Source organism: Pongo pygmaeus, chromosome 4, assembly GCF_028885625.2.
Source record: "Pongo pygmaeus isolate AG05252 chromosome 4, NHGRI_mPonPyg2-v2.0_pri, whole genome shotgun sequence".
NCBI classification, from domain to species: Eukaryota; Metazoa; Chordata; class Mammalia; order Primates; family Hominidae; genus Pongo; species Pongo pygmaeus.
Genome location: NC_072377.2, coordinates 141648633 through 141669338, shown reverse-complemented (window position 1 = coordinate 141669338; position 20706 = coordinate 141648633). Strand labels below are relative to the sequence as shown.

Sequence of the window (20706 nt, the reverse complement as noted above, 5' to 3'; positions counted from 1 at the left end):
TAAACTCTTTCTCTACTATAATATCACAGTCTCGGTGAATTGGTTTTCTCTGTGTAGCGGGCAAGAAGAATCTATCAGGCAATTACAAAGGTGTAGGTACCAGCAAGTCAGAGAGGAGAGGAAGTGTTCTCAGTGGAGGGAACAGCTTCTGCAAAGGCCCTGAGTCAGGGAAGAAGAGAAGGAGCTCGGTGTCCAAAAGAAAGTGAGAAAGGGGAGGCCTGTGCTGCAGGAAAGAGGTGACTGAGGGAGTATGGATACATGAGGCTGGAAAGAAAGGCAGGGCTAGATTTTGAAACACCTTGAAGACCATGAGGACATGTGCAGCTCTCAGACTAGGTATGATGGGATGTTTTGTGAGACTTTCAGTTGGAGAGTGATAGAATTGTGTGGTTTAGGGTGGACTGTATTTCCTTAAGTTCTTGTTCTTTAAAGCAGACTTTTGTACCACATGAGAGAATCTAGAGGGTTCTGTGTGCATTAAAAATCCTAACGATATCCTCATTGAGCTTGTAGACTAGTAGAGGAGGTAAAGAATGTGAATATGTATAATCTAATCTAGAAGATAGAAAATCCCATGAAATAAAGTGGAAGCTCTAAGAAGGAAGCAAGCGCTTCCAGCTGCAGTTGGGGTTGGGGGAGGGTTGAACTCGGATAAGGAGCATTACTTAGTAGTGTTTATTAGTATTTACTAGTGTTTAAGAGCATATGAGGACACTGGCTCAGACCCACTGGGACATGCTTAATGTTGACACCTGTTAAATGAAACAGCTGGGGGACCAGGGCAGTGCTGCCCCAAACCCATCTTCTGTGTAAGAGCCACTCTGCCCTCAAGCTGCTTCCTGCACTGAATCTCCGTTTCCTTCTAAAATGATTACTTTAATCCCCACATTGTGGTATTTTTATAAGGAAAGCAGTGAGCTTAGTACCAGTACATAGTAGGCACTCAGTAAATTTAGTCTTTCATCTGAGCCTCTAGTTCCTCAGGGAACAATCAGATGGGGGAACAATCCTTGCTAATCTCACAGAGGTTTTCAGGATCATATGTGCAAAGGGTCCTGCTATTTTTAATGTTCTGGGTGGTGTCAGTTGTTATCTTAGTCCATTTGGGTTGCTATAATACAATACTATAGACTGGGCGGCTTATAAACAAATTTATTTCTTATAGTTCTGGAGGCTCAAAAATCCAAGGTCAAGGTACTGGCAGATTCTGTGTCTGGTGAGGACCTACTTCCTGTTTCATAGACAGCTGTCTTTTTGCTGTGTTTTCACATGGCAGAAGCAGCCAGGAATATCTATGGGGCCTCTTTTATGAGGTCACCAATTCCATTCATGAGGGCTCCACTTTCATGACCTAATTACTTTCCAAAGGCTTCACCTCCAAATACCCTCACATTGGGGATTAGGTTTCAACATAGTAATTTTGGGGAGACACAAACATTGTCCATAGCATTCTTCCTCTGACCCCCACTAAATTCATGTCCTTTTCATATGCAAAATACACTTATTCTATCTCAATAGCCATAAACGTCTTAATTCATTCCAACATCAACTTTAAAGTCTTAAGTCCAAACTCTCATCTAAATATCATCTAAATCCGATAGGACTGAGATTCAAGATACTGTTCATCCTGAGGCAAATTGCTCTCCAGCTGTGAACCTGTGAAACCAACATGTTATGTGGTTCCAAAATATAATTGTGGGATAGGTATAGGATTCCCATCCCAAAAGGGAGAAATAGGAAAGAAGAAAGGGATAACAGGCCCCAAGTAAGTGGAAACTTCAAAAGGGCAAATAGTAGTAAACCTTAACATTCAAGAATAATCTTTTGTGACTTGATATTCTGCCCTTCAGGCCCACTGGGCAGAGCTCCTCCCTTCCAGACCCACTGGGGTAGGGGTACTGCCTGCCAGACCCACTGGAGTGAGAGTCTCACCTTCTGGACCCATTGAGATGGCTGTGTTGCCCCCACGGCTTTGCCTAGCAGGGTTGGGGCCCCTGATGGCTCCAGGCAGCCCTGTCCCCCTGCCGTGTCTCTGGTTCTTGCAACCATAGCTCCCTTGGGCTGGAATCATACACTGGTAGCTCTGCTGGTATGGAGCTGCTGGAGTAGGTGGGTGTTGCCGTAATGGGGTCTTTCTGTGGTGGCCTCATAGTACTCACTGTGGCTCTTGAACTCTGGGCTTGTGATGGGTAGAGCAGCCCTGATAATTTCTTTTTTTTTAAATTTTTTTTATTATTATTATTATACTTTAGGTTTTATGGTACATGTGTGCAATGTGCAGGTAAGTTACATATGTATACATGTGCCATGCTGGTGTGCTGCACCCACTAACTCGTCATCTAGCATTAGGTATATCTCCCAATGCTATCCCTCCCCCCTCCCCCCACCCCACAACAGTCCCCGAAGTGTGATGTTCCCCTTCCTGTGTCCATGTGTTCTCATTGTTCAATTCCCACCTATGAGTGAGAATATGTGGTGTTTGGTTTTTTGTTCTTGCGATAGTTTACTGAGAATGATGATTTCCAATTTCATCCATGTCCCTACAAAGGACATGAACTCATCATATTTTATGGCTGCATAGTATTCCATGGTGTATATGTGCCACATTTTCTTAATCCAGTCTATCATTGTTGGACATTTGGGTTGGTTCCAAGTCTTTGCTATTGTGAATAATGCCACAATAAACATACGTGTGCATGTGTCTTTATAGCAGCATGATTTATAGTCCTTTGGGTATATACCCAGTAACGGGATGGCTGGGTCAAATGGAATTTCTAGTTCTAGATCCCTGAGGAATCGCCACACTGACTTCCACAAGGGTTGAACTAGTTTACAGTCCCACCAACAGTGTAAAAGTGTTCCTATTTCTCCACATCCTCTCCAGCGCCTGTTGTTTCCTGACTTTTTAATGATTGCCATTCTAACTGGTGTGAGATGGTATCTCATTGTGGTTTTGATTTGCATTTCTCTGATGGCCAGTGATGGTGAGCATTTTTTCATGTGTTTTTTGGCTGCATAAATGTCTTCTTTTGAGAAGTGTCTGTTCATGTCCTTCGCCCGCTTTTTGATGGGGTTGTTTGTTTTTTTCTTGTAAATTTGTTGGAGTTCATTGTAGATTCTGGATATTAGCCCTTTGTCAGATGAGTAGGTTGTGAAAATTTTCTCCCATTTTGTAGGTTGCCTGTTCACTCTGATGGTAGTTTCCTTTGCTGTGCAGAAGCTCTTTAGTTTAATTAGATCCCATTTGTCAATTTTGGCTTTTGTTGCCATTGCTTTTGGTGTTTTAGACATGAAGTCCTTGCCCATGCCTATGTCCTGAATGGTAATGCCTAGGTTTTCTTCTAGGGTTTTTATGGTTTTAGGTCTAACATTTAAGTCTTTAATCCATCTTGAATTGATTTTTGTATAAGGTGTAAGGAAGGGATCCAGTTTCAGCTTTCTACATATGGCTAGCCAGTTTTCCCAGCACCATTTATTAAATAGGGAATCCTTTCCCCATTTCTTGTTTTTGTCAGGTTCATCAAAGATCAAATAGTTGTAAATATGCGGCATTATTTCTGAGGGCTCTGTTCCGTTCCATTGGTCTATATCTCTGTTTTGGTACCAGTACCATGCTGTTTTGGTTACTGTAGCCTTGTAGTATAGTTTGAAGTCAGGTAGTGTGATGCCTCCAGCTTTGTTCTTTTGGCTTAGGATTCACTTGGCAATGCGGGCTCTTTTTTGGTTCCATATGAACTTTAAAGTAGTTTTTTCCAATTCTGTGAAGAAAGTCATTGGTAGCTTGATGGGGATGATAATTTCTGAATTGCTCTTTCCTTGTCTTTGATGATAGCTCTTGGCTTTTGTTTAGGTCACTGACTAATCTCACCATTTTCTTGAATAGCGCCTGGCTTCTGTGGAGATGGCTGACCCATACTAATCTCCTTTATACATTGTCACTTTACCATACCCTTGGCATTCTCTCTAGACCATGTTTTCTCATTCTTTACAATATGAATAGGCTGAGAACTTTCTAAATCCTTAAGTTCTGCCTCCCTGTTGATGAACAATCTCATCTTTGAGTCATTTTACTATAAGCAATCAGGTGGAGCCAGGCCACTTCTTGAACACTGTGCTTAGATATTTCCTCAGCCAAATATCCAGTTTAGTTATTTGCAAGTTCTACCTTCCGCAGGCACTAGGACATAAACACAATTCAGCCAAGTTTCTTACAACTTTCTAACAAAGGTGGCCTTTCCTCTAGTTTCTTTATTTTTTGAGATGGAGTTTCGTTCTTGTTGCCCAGGCTGGTGCGATCTCAGCTCACTGCAGCCTCCGCCTCCCGGGTTCAAGTGATTCTCCTGCCTCAGCCTCCCGAGTAGCTTGGATTACAGGCATGCGCCACCATGCCCGGCTAATTTTGTATTTTTAGTAGAGATGGAGTTTCTCCATGTTGGTCAGGCTGGTCTCGAACTCCTGACCTCAGGTGATCCGCCCACTTCAGCCTCCCAAAGTGCTGGGATTATAGGTGTGAGCCACTGTGCCTGATCTCCTGTAGTTTCTAATAATATATTCCTCATTTATGTCTGAGTCCTCGTCAGAATAGCCTTTGCTATCTGAATATGTTTGTGTTGCTATAAAGGAACACCTGAGGCTCGGTAATTTATAAAGAAAAGATATATATTTGGCTCATGGTTCTGCAGGCTGTACAAGAAGCGTGGTGCAGCATCTGCTTCTGATGAGGACTTCAGGAAGTATCCACTCATGGTGGAAGGCAAAGGAGAGCAGCATCACATGGCAAGAGTGAAAGCAAGAGGGAAAGAGGAGGGAGGTCCCAGGCTCTTTTTAACAATTATTTCTCATGGACACGAAAAGAGCAAGAACTGAACACTCAATCATTACAGTGAGAACGGCACCCAGCCAGCCATTCATGAGGGATTTGCTCCATGACCCAAACACCTTACATTAGGCTGCACCTGCAACACTGGGGATCAAACTTGAGATTTGGAGGGGACAGATATTCCAACTATATTACTATCCAATTTCTACCAATATTCTGTTCAGGATTACTTAGGTATTCTCTAAGGTGATCAAAGCTTTCTCTACAGCTCTCTCCTTTTCTTTCTGGGCACTCACCAGAATAGCCATAAAGATCCTTTCATGACAATCTAGGCTCTTTCCAGCATGCACATTCAGACTCTTCCAGCCTCTGTCCATTGCCCTGTTTCAAAGCTGCTTTTACATTTTTAGGTACTTGTCGCTGCAGCACCCCACTTCTCAGTACCAATTTTCCATCTTATCATGTTTGGGGCTGCTATGCAAAAATACCATAGACTGGCTGATAAATAACAGAAATGTAGTTCTCATAGTTCTGAAGGCTAGGAAGTTCCAGGTCAAGGCACTGGCAGACTCTGTGTCTAGTGAGAGTCCCTTTTCACTAGGACATTTTTTCGCTGTGTCCTCACATTGTGGGAACAGCTAGCCAGCTCTCTGTGGTCTCTTTTATAAGGGCACTAATCCCTTTTGAGAGGTGAGTTAATGACATAATTACCCCCGCCAAAGGCCCCACTTCCTAATACCATCACCTTAGGGGTTAGGATTTTGATATATGGATTTTTGGGGCAACACAAACATTTGATCTACAGCAGTTGTTGCTTTCTCTACTGGCTGAATGAACACTCCACTGCTTGTTTTGTTCTTATCACTCGCAATGCCCAGATTCCCTCTGGAGTGTCAGCCATAGGCGGGCATGACTAGTTCACTCTTGTATCCCTTGGGCCTAGCTCAGGCCTTGGCACACTGCAGGTATTCATGGCATGTTTAATGGATGAATGAATCAGTTAAATCAAGAAAGGAGCTGGGGTACAGGGCCAAGCTGGTGCACTTAATGGAAGCTGTGTTAGGTCAGCTGAGTTGCAAAGTGATGCTTACAGTAAGAGTTAGGGCTGTTAATACCATGAGGGAAGTGAGTATATCCCATTTCCTTTTGTTTGCTGCATAGAACCTACTGCATTCCTGGATACACAGAAAATACTCAGAATGTGTCTATGAAACTCCCCAGGGAAACTGGAGGTAATGTGTCAGTCTGCTGTGAAAGTGGCCCTGTTCTTGAGAAAGAGCAGCATAACTAGACTTTGCACCCTGCCTGACCTGGTAGCCTCTTATTTAGGGCCTTGTCTCTTTGCCTTCCTCTCTCAGGGCTAAGTGACTACACACATCTAAAGTCAGCTCTCTTCTGCAGCTGGTGGTGAGAGGATGTCATCCATCCCAGTGGCCCCAGGAGTCTCTTAGACCTGCAGTTCTCTGTTCTTCAGAGTGTTGTAGAATGGCCTTGGATCTGCCTTAAGGAAGTAAAAAAGGAGAGAGAGAGGTATTGAGTGTGCACACTGCTGACTGTCTCGATGAGGGCCTGCATGGCTCTTCACTGCTCCTGAGCCCCGAGGCTATTCCATGCCTGGCCTAGGTTTATCCTTAAGGACTGCCTCAGCCATGAGGCTTGTAGGCTCCAGAATCTCTTCTCTCTAAGGTCTGATTCCTCTCCCCTTGGTCCACAGGATTCACCCATGTTGCCCTTTAGAATAGGAGGCAACAGGGCTGCCTGAGGCCTGTGTTGCCCACTCAGCCAGAAATAAGCCTGGGGAGGCAGCAGGCAGCATCCTCATGGGTTCACTTTATGTCCCGGGGAGAAGAACAGAGAAGAGGGGCTGGGTGGTGAGCTGCTCAACCCTGAGAGGCGCTCAGGCCTGCAGCTGCTGCTCTCTGCCATGTGGGAGCCCAGGATACACCTGCAAACTAATTGAAATATGTGATTTCCTGCCAGTCTACCTGGTCTCCAACTTGAGCAGTTTCTCCTTGCACCGTTTTCTTCGTCTTGTGGTACGCGGGAAAATTGGCTTGTTGCTCTTTATGGCTCTGTGATTACCTACAGTTCTTTGGTGGTGTTCCAAATCCTTTGCATCAGAGCGGTTCTCAGAGCAATACCTAGTAGAAATAGGCAGAGCAGAGGCTTGGGGTCATGAAGTCGTGCTCCTTCAGGGTGCTGGCTTTGGGGGTACAAATTGGTGCAACATTTCTGGTGGGTATTTTGACCCCCTTGATTCTTTGATTCCATTTTGGTGGATCTATCTCATGGAAGTAAATAGACATTCACATACAGGTTTATATACAGGGATGTTCAATATGATTCAGGATGTTCAGTGATGACAAGATTAAATAAATGGAAAGATCCCCTTCCTCTAGGTGATTTCTGCTTGAATTCTTGCAGTATTACGAACCTCCCTACCAACTTTCTGAAGTAGCTTTCCTGTGTGGACAGCTCTTATGTGATGTTTGAGTTATCTTCCTTAGGTTGAGTCAAAAGGCTTTTTCTTGATAACTTCAACATGGTCTAGGTAGAATAGGTTCTATTTGGTTCTGCTGTGGAATAGCATCGGGATACATTGGCTTACTACTCCCTGTGCTGACACAATTTTGAGCATTTTGTCTCTACAAGAGGGGCAGTTGAGTATCAACTGTATCGCCCAAAGTGGCCACTGATAAACAGCTATGTATGAGTGGCTGGGAACACAGGGCAAATGTGTGTGGAGGTGGAGGCTATCTGAGACCTTCTCAGAGAGGGTTGCTACTTGAGCTCACCTTTGGGAAGGGATGGGGCATACCGGCAGAAGACAAGTGCTGGAGAAAACACAAGGCCTGGGGAGCTAGCCAGAGTTCTTGACTACCAATCCAGAAAATGTCCTACCAGTCAGGGCCACACAGGAGAGAAGGAGCTTTCCTGGGGCTCCATCTTCTCTCCTCCAACACTGACTGTGAAGAAACTTCTGGAGCATGAGATAAGTAATGATGCGGATCTGGCTGTACCAGCCTCCTGTAGCACTTTTGTGAATGACTCACCATTAATGTCTTATGGGGAGTGGTGTTCAGCCTAAGCTCCTCAAATGCCATGTCTCAATCAGGATTTAGCCTGTCTCTGTGTCTGTCCTGGCATTATGTCCCCGAAGCCACTTCTGCTTCATTTTACTGACTTGCTCCTTCTTAACAGAGATCATACCCAGCCCTCCCAGAATAACGGGCTTTGCTGCTGGTGACCAGAAAACAATTACAAGTGTTTTCTATCCCATGGGCACATCCCATGATAATTAATTGCCCTCAAGGAATGTAAGCAAGTGTTTTCCAAGATTAGAACAGTGAAGCTGATGGTGGAATTACATGTGCTTGTGCCAGCCTTTGTATGCACACCTGAGCCTACAATTAGCTGGAATCTGTGCTTTCCCAGCTGCTCTGGCTCCTCCTGTGAAGAAGCAGCATTATGAATGCTCAGGAAGGAGGTACCAAATGAAGTTCTCAGTCCTGGGTTTGCTTGATGAGTATTTGCTTTTTTCCAATTAGTGTGTCCATTGCTAAAGATTTCCTCTAAGGTCTCAGGGATAGAGATGGACCTCTCTTTACTGGGCCAATGAAAAAAGTAAAGTAGCAAAACAATAAATCAAACCAAAATGCCAAAGGTCAGTGGACAAAAGGAACAATTTCTTTTCTGACCCTTGTTAGTAAGAAATGGATTTTTAAAATGGAGTACATCACTAACTATTATCCTAAGGGAATAAAAAAAGCTCAACTGTTCGTTTACATTTCCCTAATAGCTTGCAATTACACTGCTGCTTGGCACTTTTCCTTAGCAAAGCAGAATTTTAGTTAGAGCCTGAGAGTGCCTCTGTGTGTGTGTGTGTGTGTGTGTGTGTGTAAACTGCTTTTGCATGCAGGCCCCAGGGGCCTTGCTTGTTCAACAACTGAACTTTGAGGTAAAACCCCACTGGTGTCTGCCTTACAGATACCCTTAGTGTTACTGGCTGTGCTCTGTCACTCTCTTAATGGTAAGTGGAGACTGCAGTCTCATAGCAGTTAGTAGACTTTACATGGTCACACTATCCTGTTAGTCTTCATGATCTGGTCAGGAAACACGGAGGATATTGTGAGTTTAATGCTGGAAGTAGGTTTGACTAGTATCCTTGGACATCATATATATATATATATATATATAAAATCATATATATAATACATTATATAATAACATAGTATTATATATGACATATAATAACATATACTAATAATTATATATAATTATATATTATATATTTGAAACCAAATATAAAATATAATAATAGGGATAATAGGATACTATTAATAAGGATAATAAGGATATTAGTATCCCTATTTTATATATGTATATAAAATACACACACACTTATATGATGTCCAGTAATACTGGTATCCCTGTTTTATAAATATATATATGAAACCAAATATATAATATATAATTATATATATTATATATAATTAATGTCGCTATATGTAATATAGAATAATGTTCTATGTAATGTAAAATATATATAATATATGATAATAAATATTATATATTTAAATATATTATATATAAATTTGGTTTCACTTATAAGGAAATGTTGATTCAAGTAATGTTCCAAAATGTGTGAACCACCAGAGATATGGATTGTGATCTGGCAAGTTCATTTTCTTCTTACTGTTTTCCCATTGGCCACATAATTTGCTCCTGGCATATTTAAATATAGCCTGGCTCGTGGGATTCCTGAAATTAATAGCAAATGTCTTGCCACATAAATATTTTGTTGGAAAAGTTAGCAGTCTGTGGATCTTTAATGTCTCAAAATAAGAATAAGAGCAAAAATAGTTAAGGTAATACCTTTACTGAATAAATTTAGCTGTTCAGAGAAATTAAATATGATCATTATGTTTAATAATCATCCCATTTAATGTATGTTATGGGACGTACATTTAATGCAGTGCTAGCAGTATCTTCGAATTTGTTGCTCAATTTCTGGCACATTCTAGGTAATTAATAAGTGTTTGTTAAAAAAGTAAAGACCCTGTAGAATCCTAACACATTTGGAATGTTTATACCTTCAGCTTTGATAGCTTAGCTTAAACAGGCCCTGAAAATATTAAGGTGGAAATTTAATTCAGATAGGATTGATCTCACCTCTTCATCTCCACTGAACTTTTGAGGACTCGTCAGGAAGATTTTGTCTAGGTGAACTTCTTTCTTCAGCCTCCTTCCTGCACTTGGGAGATCTTTCTCTGATTGTGACAACTTTGGTTTCTTTAAGCATTGCTATAGAAATGCGAGACTGGTGGGCAGGTGTCAGTCCAGCAGCATGTATTTCTTTAGAAATTTTGAAAATGCATTTCTTTTTTAGATTTTGAACAATTTAGATCAGCGATACGTGGTTGTAAGAGAATTGAGCAATAGAAAGGCATATAGAGTAACAAAGCAGTAGTTCTGTTTCATGTCCTCAATCCTACTTTTCTTGAGGGTGTGTTACACATTTGGTGTGTGCCTCTTTACTCATTTTCAATTTATTTGCACCTACACATAAAGTGTTTTTGGAAATTCTCATTTGAGGCTGTTCAATCCTCTCATCTATGAAGAACAGATTCTCCTCAGCTGCCTTGGCCACTATGCAGTCCAGGTGAGAGGTACATCATGGAGTCCCAAGTTGAAATGAACCACAGTCTAGAGTTCGACATTCAGGTACACCAGAGAGATGTTCATGCTTTTGGAATTGCATGCATACCAGACACGTATCCTTCTGGTGGGCCTGATTCTGCTCTAAGACTTTTTAAATGTGCACTTTTCCTAGGAGTTTTGAAGGTGCTTGAGAAACCTGGCTTGGGGCTGGTTTGGAAAGCATGCCCTGGGATGATGGCTCTCTACTTCTTCTGGGGCCTGCTTGTCTCTCCTGATATGAGCAAGTCTTGACCTGGATGTGTGGTGACCCTGGTCTCATTATCTGGGCCAAGCAAGACGGGGTGAAGCACATAAAGGTGCTGGTATTCCTGTGGTTGACCTCCCAGCTTGAATCAATGGATGCCCTCCACCCTGATGCTGAGGGCTCATCTTGTGGGTATGGGTCCTTCCCATTGCCCCAGGTCTGCTTTCCCATGAAATCTCCCCAAATCACCCCCTCCCTAACAGATTCTCTTGCTCTTCCTTGACTTTTCTCCCTCTTGGGAATGTTGAGAGGAGGAGATGGACAGATCAAATAAAGGGCTTGAAACAATGCCTGGTACGTTATAGGAACTGGACACATGTTATGTGAGCTATTATGGGTAGTAGTAACAGCAGTAGTAGCAGCAGTGGCATAATAAGGCCTCAGTAAATGTTTAGCTGCGTTATTGTTATTATTACATATTTGTCCTTTTAAATTTCAGCTTCTGTAAACAGCAAGTCTTTTGCACCATTGTGTGCCCAGTAGCGCTTGGGACACCCTCAGGCACATAGGAATCACTCTCTTCAGTTCTCTTTGCCTTGTTAGGAAAACTGGATTCTTTGGACATGATCTCGCGTCTGGGATCTTCTTCATTTGGAACAGGAGGGAGACATGTGAGCCCACATAGCCCATGATGGAAAATCTCTCTCGTGGGAGTCTCTTTCATCAGAGCTGCTTTTGTAAATGACACAGGCCATTATGCTCTTCCTGTGTAATTTTATGACTTAGTATAATGACTCAAATAACCCTAACAACAGAGGAATTATAGCATCATTTTACATGACAGATTATTTCAATGGTTAACATGTTTTTCATTTCAATTAACATTCATTATTTTGTCTCTGGTTCAAAATAGCCACTATGTTAACTATCTGCTTTAGAAGCAATTAGTTTTGATTTGGCAAGCAAATTCAATATTATTTTTGAATAGGCAATTTGATAGTAACATGAAAGTAAAATGCATGTAATCCTTCTGTGCCAGGAAACAAACACTCTTATTATTGGAGAGGGATCATTCTCTGGTGGGTTCTTCATCCCTTTGAGCTGACAGGTCTCTGTCTTAGAGATGTGATAAGAGAACAAAGACAGGACAGAAAAGAAGGTCCAGTTACTAGGACTGGTTATGTATGCCTCATTTTTTCCATCTGTGAAATGGGGTTATTAATAGCATTTACCCTCAGAGTAGTTGCTATGTGCGAGGAATCAGGGAGATGCGTTCAGGGCAATTAGACTGGCATGTAGTAGCCACATGAAACAAGTTGAGTGCTGCTGCTGGTGTTCATTATCTGGAATTGCTTTACTCCTTCAGCAGCTGTTCATATGCAGAGCAAAAACAGTTTTATCTAAAGTTATACAAACATGGTAGATGGCAGAGTGTACTGAGTAAAATGAATGGCCCTCCTTCAGTGACTGAAAGAAAAAGCCAGCAATTCTACATGTTTTTAGCAGCTACTTTCCCCGTTATTAAAATATTTTTGACACAGATTTTTGAATTTCATTCAGCAGGGTTATGCCAGGAAATTTACACCTGTACATGTATTTATTGCTAAAAAAAAATTACTCTGTCTTGCCACCTGCTTGCTGTGGGCCCTGGCTGTGGCCCCATTATGCCATGGTCAAGTGAAATGCTGGGTCACATTGATGTCATCAAGGAATCCCTTGGTGTCATCTGTGGGGGAGGTAACAGGGCATGGGTGGGTGAGGGTGGGGATATCTTAGTGGGGTCCTGTCTAAAGCAAGAGTGGGAAACACTGATGTGTGGAGTTGAAGGTTAAGGTTGACATTCCCGGGAACCAGGACAGGAGCATGTTGAAGAGAGGGGTTATGACCTGGGCAGTCCATCTTGCTTGTAGCTGTTGCCATCTTAAAAGATTGTGCTTATAGTCCTGTCAGCCACTCATGGAGAGTTGTTCTTGTAAATAAGATGAATGTGAATAGATTTGTTTCAATAGTATATTTTATAAATATCCTCTGAGTGGAGTTCCAAAGAATTGTTTTATAACAAAGTAAGTCTTCAATTTGATAATATCAACATGTGATTCTGGGCAGTACTGTTAACTTGTTAGAAGATCCAAATGTTATGTTAATTGAGTACTACCCAATAATGTTGGATGACAGTTCACAGTTTTTGAATTTTTGCTCTAGGCTGCATGTCTTTATAAATACTACTAAACTTAATATTTCTTGCTTATTTAAAAAAACACAAAATATTGTGAGAAATATAGAAAAACATTATTTCAGCATTCTGATTTATCATTCCTGAATCCTGAAGATTAATATCTGCCAACAGTTTGGAACCACATCATCAGAGGCCCTCATGCAGCTTTGGAAACTGTCTGACTTCTAGAGTGTGGGAATCCTTAGCCCGCTGATGCACAGGGGAGCTCCCTCCACCCACTTCTCAGTTGTTTCTAGAGTTTTGTGGGGTTTTTTGCTAAATGGTTTTTTTTTCATAGTCTGAATTAGGATTTCTGGAAACAAGAGCCTGTTGAATTCTTGTTGCTTAAAACAACACACCATTTTTGTCTTCGCCATAGTGCTAACATTTTCCAGAAATAAAAGGAGAAAGTTCTAAAGGTCCAGATTAATATGTTCACTTATAGACTGAGTAGGATCATGTGCGAAGTGTTCCCCTATTTCTAAGTACCTGAAGCACAAACATGATTAAAGCCCAGTCACCTCCCTTAAGGAGTACATAGTATATTGAGGAAGATAGACACAAAAAGAACTTTCACATTGTATTGAATGCCACAGTTGGGACTGAACAGGTTATAATGTTGGAATAAACAATGTCATGGTTAACTACTTGGGATGAAGTTTACAGGGTCAGCAAGACTTCACAGAAAGCAATGGATTTGAAGCTTGAACAAGGAATAGACATTGTTATGCAGATGGAAAATAATTGTCCAGTCCTATAGACTTGAATTTGCCTGACATGTGGAAGAGACACTTAAGTGGTAGATGTGGCTGGCTGGAGATAGAACTTATTAGGACTGCCTGGTAGGGAAAACTGGTGTGAGCAGGAAGAGGGAGGTGTCCAGCATGGGCTTCCCAGGCTTTTAGCCTGGGTGTGCCCCATGTCCTGTTGGAATAATAATAACCTCTTAACCTTTTGTCGAGTTAAATCAAGGTGCTTGCTTGGAAATTAGTCAGAGAACCCAACCAGAAGCGGTCACTAGGCTATGGTGGAGTGGGAGTGCAGCCTGACTGCCTTTGGAGGGGCCTAGGAGGCTTCCTGGGGAACTGATATTTTAGCTAGGCTGCAGAGAAAGGTGGATGGAGGGGAGAAATGTGGGTCAAGGAAAACCCACATGATGGCACATGGGAAAGAGCTGACTCTGGGAAATGGCTGAGAGTGGCTGGAGCAAAAATTGGTGTTGGTCGTGGTCAGTGTGCATGTGTGTGTTGGGGAGGGGAGCAGGTAGACAGGGAGCCTGTGAAGGTAGGCTGGGACAGTTTAATTCTCAAGCTTGGAGTGTAGACTATGCCCTAGGAGGTAGGGAGAAGATAGAAGTTTTTTTTTTTTTTTCTCGGCTCACTGCAACCTCCACCTGCCGGGTTCAAGTGATTCTCCTGCCTCAGCCTCCCAAGTAGCTGGGATTACATGTGCCCGCCACCACACCCAGCTAATTTTTTGTATTTTTAGTAGAGATGGGGTTTCACTATGTTGGCCAGGCTGGTCTCGAACTCCTGACCTCAGGTGATCCACCCGCCTCAGCCTCCCAAAGTGCTGGGATTTTAGGTGTGAGCCACCACGCCCAGCTGAAGATAGAGGTTTTAAGCAGGAGAATCACATGATCAGATTTGCACCTAAAAATCATTCCTCTGCTTCACAAACATAATGCTGGGAATTTGAGTATACTTTTTGAAAAAGATGGAGAATATACAGTTGAACAAAAAGGAATAAGAAATGTCAGTGATCTGTTGATTATCTATCTTCTTGACATCATGGCGGGCTTGAGGGTTGGGATTTTGTGTGTGGTGCCATCAGCCTGCAGGAGATGGGGCTGCCCCTTAGCACCAGCTGGGCTGGGGTGGATTTAGGGCTCACTGGCCAATGAGAGAAGGCTGACAGAACCTGCTCTCAGACTAAATTGTTGTGTCACCCCAGTTGACAAATATCTGTGACATTGGGCATAACAATGCCATCAAGATACCTTCATTGGATTTCACTCTTCATTGACTCAAGAATGGAAATATCTCGAGTTAAAAATCTTAGTCCCTTGCCTTAAGTGGGTTAGTTATTTTTTATGATTTGCCCTGAATTGTAGGGATTAAAATATACAATAGCTAGGGAAGTTATGCTTCCTTGGGCTCACATATACTTGTACATAACTTTACATACTTGGCCTCTGGAAAGAGACTTCAGAATCATGTGCCATCTCCACTAGAGTCCTACCTTGTGGAGGTAAACGACAGCTGAGTTTGCCCCCATCTAACAGGTATTCTTGTTTCATTAGAATTGAGAGCATTCGGAATGGCTGGGCCTTTGTGCCCAGAGCCCCCAAGGTGTCCTTGGAGAAGTCAAAGGTGGTTTTATCTGGGCATAATTCATAACCACCTGATATCAAGTATGTCCAGCTTGCTGCTCTGCAGGTATAGAGCCAGGAACAATGTTTCAAAGGACTATTATTTATAAAACTGAAGGTTGGTAATGAAAGTACAGATGCCAAAACAGGGGATGAAAATAGTCCCAGATTGATGCTCGTTTCCTGAACAACTTCCATTCAACAAATTTAGATGATGTAACTTCGCCGTATTTCTCGGTGACACCAGGAAAGTCACTTCCTCTCTGTGTCTCTGGTTTCTCACCTAGAAAATAAAGTTGTTGAAGTAGAGTAGTTTTAAGGTGTTTTCTTCTTCTGACATTCTGTGATTTTGTGATTAACTGCTGAGATACCACTGCAGTGGTCAGCACATAGGGACCCCCGCCCCCAATCTCGCCACCCTACAGGGATACCTTTAGCGTCCAGGATGCACTGGGCCCTCTGATAGGCACCAGTCAACCGGGCCCTCTGATAGGCACCAGTCAGCTTCACCTCGTTGCTTCCCTTTAATGAACTTACTTTAATGGTGAAGTTCAGGTCCAGTGATAGAGATGATTTGTCATTAACTGGTGATTGATAGCTGATTCCATCTTTTCTTCAAAGCCATTGGTTCAGTGTCTACGTCTCTCTCCCCTGACTTTGGCTAAGCTCCCTCAGGCTTTTTTCCTCTAGGGCATCATTGTACATGGTTATGTCTGCTCCAGCAAAGCTGCCCACTCTTTGGACTTTATAGCCCCTTTCTGGGAACTCATAACAAGAATTGCTTCAGCTGTAGACATGCACACTGGGGACTGACCCAGGAGCAGGGCTGCTAGATGCCAGAACTACTTCCTGCATTTGCTGATTCATTATCAGTGTCAGACAATCTGCTGTGTGAATGATGATAAATGTCTAGTGTTCTGCTGAAGGAATCACGTACCCTACGATTAACCCCATGCTGACAGCCCGCTCTTTGACCACAAGGAGTCCCACCCACCATCCCTTTATCAGTATCCTAGAACAAATCCTGAAAGAGTACCGTATGTTTGATGAAGGATAATAGGAGGCCTCATGCCCATGTAATTTATAAATGCAAATAATAGACTTTAAAAAATCCAGAGGGCAAAGCCAAGGTGAGCAGCAGCTGTGAAAGCAGTGAAGTGTTGGAGAGAAGACCCCAAATGACACACATATGGGTGCCCTCAAAGAATTTTCAAGCTGGTAATCTAGGTTGGGCTGAGATGGGCTAAAGAAGAGAGACACATCCCTGGACACTCTCTACAGCTGCGTGCATGCCATCCGAAATCTAGCTACTGATCAGCTCTACGACTTTAGGCAAGACTCTGGCTCTCACTGAGTTTCAGTTTTCCCCGCTAGTAAGACAAGCAAGTTGAACAAGCAAGGTGATTTCAAGGGACACTCATAAGACTTTCTTCTCTGGTTCTGTGGTTAGACAGGCTCAGCCCTGTGGCCTGCCCAGCCTAGGATCTCTGAGGGCCCCATGTGCTGTGCTGTGGGTACCTGTTGATCCTCTCTGATGTCACCCTCAAAGGTTGTTTCCCAAACAGACCTTTTTCCTCCTACCGCCTCCCCCAAATTGCTAGAGTAGGTTTGAGGTAGAATAAGAACCAAATTAACAGTGCTCTTGGCTTTATGCATCTTTCTTTCTTGCTCACTTTCCTTCATTTGGAAGAGGGTAGGTTACCCTAGATACCAAACCTGAATTCCTGAGGACTGGAGATTCATTCCACACCTGGTAGAAAATATTTCCTTCTTCTGCTTCCATGAATTATTTTGAAAATTAAATGCCGTTCCAAGCCTGAGGACTGAGGATTAATCACATTTCTATGGATATTGGTAATTTCATCCTCAATACCCCCACCTGTGGGGGCAAGTAATAATTGTAATAATGGCTACCATTTTTACTGCTTCCTATTTTGCAGGCACTCTGCTGAGTACTTCAGATACATCAGCTCATTTAATCTTCATAATATCCACTTGAAGTCAATTCTATTTTCTTCCATTTTACTAATGAAGAAACAGATTTGTACCATTAAATACCTTGCCAAGGTCGCACTGTGAGTGAATGACAGAGCTGAGATTTGAACTTGTACTTTCTGACTCCAGAGCCCAAGCACTAATCATCATGCAGGAAGGCCAGTGCCAAACATTTCAAAGGCACAGTAATTGCCTGATTGATGGGCTATCCAGAGACGGGTAGCCTTCAACCAGAACTCAGCCCCAGGGCCCTGGGAGTTGCTCCAAGTGGTTTGCTTGGAGAACAGCTTCGGCTAAGAGAGGAAGGGTGGCAGTAACTGCAGGCCTTTATTTCAGTGGTTTATGGTATAGTGATGGGGTTCCTTCCGTGGACATAAGCCATCCTAATAGCACCATTTATCATTATGACAAAGGTTAGAATGGGGGAAAACTTGAGCTGGAATGAAAGAGTAGAATTCTGATTATTTTAACAGTTGAAAGTGCCATCACCTCAGAGCCTCTATCAAATGGCGGATTGGAAGCTGGACTGAAATTACTTTAAAATATATCCAGAGATAGTTTTCTACAGCTGTGATAAAGTCTTTCAGTTGTGTTCAGAGGTATGCTTTTGTCTAAAGCACTCATTGAGTTGCCCGTGCGTCCTCCACACAAAAGGCTGCCTGTGAGCCCCAGGAGAGTCTCAGACTTTGGAGTGCTGTTCTCTGGGCATGTGTGATATGCCATATATGGTATTGGGGCTGATTAAGCCATATTCCCTCACTGTTTTTTTTTTTTTTCTTTCTGTGTGTTGTAAACATCTTCCCATGTCAGTAGTCATGTTTTCAATGGCTACATTGTTTTCCTCAGTCCATTTGGTTTGTTGAATCTATGCTTCTGGGACAAAATCCTCTGCTTCCTATCAATGAGTTGTAGCAAATGGAAATGCTGGCTAAGGCCCTCAGGATCCCTTGGCCTGGTTGGATAGTCCTTTATTTATCTGGCTTTTTATTCTGGGAACTTAGAGGAAAGACTCATAGGGTCTGGAGCTTCAACTAATTTATCCCCTTTTTTCTCATCTTTAGGCAAAAGAAGGGGAACGTGGCCCACAAACACTGGGTTGGACCTTCGAATTTGGTCAAGTGCAAGCCCTGTCCCGTGGCACAGTCAGCCATGGTCTGCGGCTCAGATGGTCACTCCTACACATCCAAGGTTGGTTTTCTTGTCTTTTTATGTTATCAAAAATACTTCATGTCGGCTTGTTCTAACACGTCTCTATGCCAAAACTGGAGCTTGGGAAGTGTGGTGGGCTCCAGACTTTGCCCTTGAGAAGCTGCTACATTAGCAGACTCAGAGATGTTCTTTGGCCATGGAGACAAGCAAAATAAAAATATTCTATCCCGTGTAACTGGGCTGGTTGGAGGGTAAGAAGAAGGGGTGGTTCTGAGAGTGGTGTGTGATCCTGAAGTTAATCTAGACAAGCTTCCTGGAGAAGGTGGGATAGCCAGCTGTTCAAAAGAGGCAAGTCATATAGCTCAAATGATAGGGAGCAAACCAGTAAGGGGGGCTCGGGATGCTGCCTTGTGCCAGTGCAGTGGAAGGAAGGGGTGTGATGTCAGTGCACACCTAATCCACACTTACTGCACATCTAGAATGCATCTGGCCCTGCACAGGCCCCAAATAAGGCACTGTTCTTTTCTGGGGGGTGCCTCAGGGATTCCCAGATGAATGGGGGTAGGGACAAGTGAGTGACAGGTCATTTTAACTCAAACCAACAAAAAGAAAATAGTTTCACAGAAAAAGGGGCTGGGATAAAATATGTCTATTTATATTTATTGGAGGGATGAGGAAAGGCTTTGTTTCTTTGGAAGGATGAGGAAAAGCCTCTTCTAGAGGGGCATTTCACCTAAGCTCTAATAATAGGATTTACAGGCAGGGAGGCAGGGGTTATGGAAGTAGAGAAAGGAGGTGATAATCTGTTCTTGGAACTCTCCTTGGGTGAAGTATGGCCATTTGTGATTGAGAATGGGTACGTTTCACCAGGATAATGAACTAAAGGGAAACCGTAGAATTGATAGGAGTTTGCTTCTTCATTTTCATATCTGACAACCATCCCCTGAGGGTCTAACACTGCTAGACACAAAGGAGCCAGCGTATGGGTGCGTGTGTCAGGGTTTTCTGTAAGACATGGTGGGTGGGAGTAGAGCTCTTGCCCTCCCCGTCTCCTCCAGCCAGAGCTACACCATTTTCATCTGTCTTCCTGTTTTTCTGTGTAAGGTTTAACTTGCAGAGTGGAGCCCGTGACTAAAGAGTTGCTGTAGGGGACATCATGGTGACTCCTGGCCACACTGCTGCGTGGTTCTTGGGCCTTTCTGTTGGGACCTCCTCCTTGTCGTGCTACCACCGCACAGACAATTGGCAACTTCTGTTCTCTGTGACCCTCACACCAAGGAGGTGTCACAGGCTCACGATGATCCTCACTGCTTGCTGTCCTCAGAGACTTATCAGGGTTATTTAGAGGCTGTGACCACTTTTCCCTACCGATTTTGTGATTCACGGGTCATATATCCTTATGATTTTGTCCACTAATAGTTGAGTTTTATCCTCCCAGATGTTCACATTTTTCTAACAAAGGAGAAGAAAAATGTGTTTCTCACAAACAGGAAAGTGGAAAGGTACATATGTCTGGCTTGTACTCAGACCCATGGGATCTGCTTTAGGATTCAATAGCATATCATTGCTTGATTGGTTCCTTGGTTCATTCAACAGGCGTCATCTGATCCATTTCTAGTGCCAGGCACTGTGCCAGGTGCTGGGGAAATTTATAATATAGTGGGAATAAAAGAGTTGGCTCTTCTTCATGGCCAGACTCAGGAATCCTTAACTCTCTAACTCCAGACCTGTTCTGTGAGTTAGAAATTCTTTATCCAAGATTATAGCCTTTCTCAATAGCCATAGCCCATCTCAGCTCAACTAAACCCATACTTCCCCATCCCCTTACTCTTTTTAGCCCCTAATAGATTCAACATTTTTGATAGTTTGTAGTAACAGGACTTGCTTTTGATACCCTAGCCATGTCTGGAATGGTGGATTTAAAGGGGACACTGATGAGTCATTTCTATCCTCCCTTCCCAAAGGCATATCAGGCCATCATTGTCTTTCACTTAGGGCCCAGATCCTAGGTATGTAAACAATCATCTGGAGATGCTGTTAAAATGCAGATTCTGAGATGACAGTTCTGACATTCTGCACTTCTAGCAGTTTCCCAGGTGATGGCCAAGCTGCTGGTCCACAGACCACACTTTTAGTAGCAAGGATATCAGTGTTTATAGAACCCTTCTAGTAGGTCTCCCTGCCTCCAGTCTGCCCCTCCTGCTACCCCAAAGTCAATTTCCACATATTCGAAGACGGGGAATTTTTGTAAT

The 20706-nt window shown here is 42.9% G+C and overlaps 1 protein-coding gene across 1 annotated transcript in view; it reads left to right on the top strand.

The window, feature by feature from the left end:
* The window catches only part of SPOCK1 (SPARC (osteonectin), cwcv and kazal like domains proteoglycan 1), a 529169-nt gene that overhangs the window by 377451 nt on the left and 131012 nt on the right, over positions 1–20706 (top strand). Inside the window, exon 5 of the mRNA XM_054488779.2 lies at positions 18367–18493. Coding sequence (XP_054344754.1) covers positions 18367–18493 — 127 coding nt within the window. The remainder of the gene's footprint in view (positions 1–18366; positions 18494–20706) is intronic.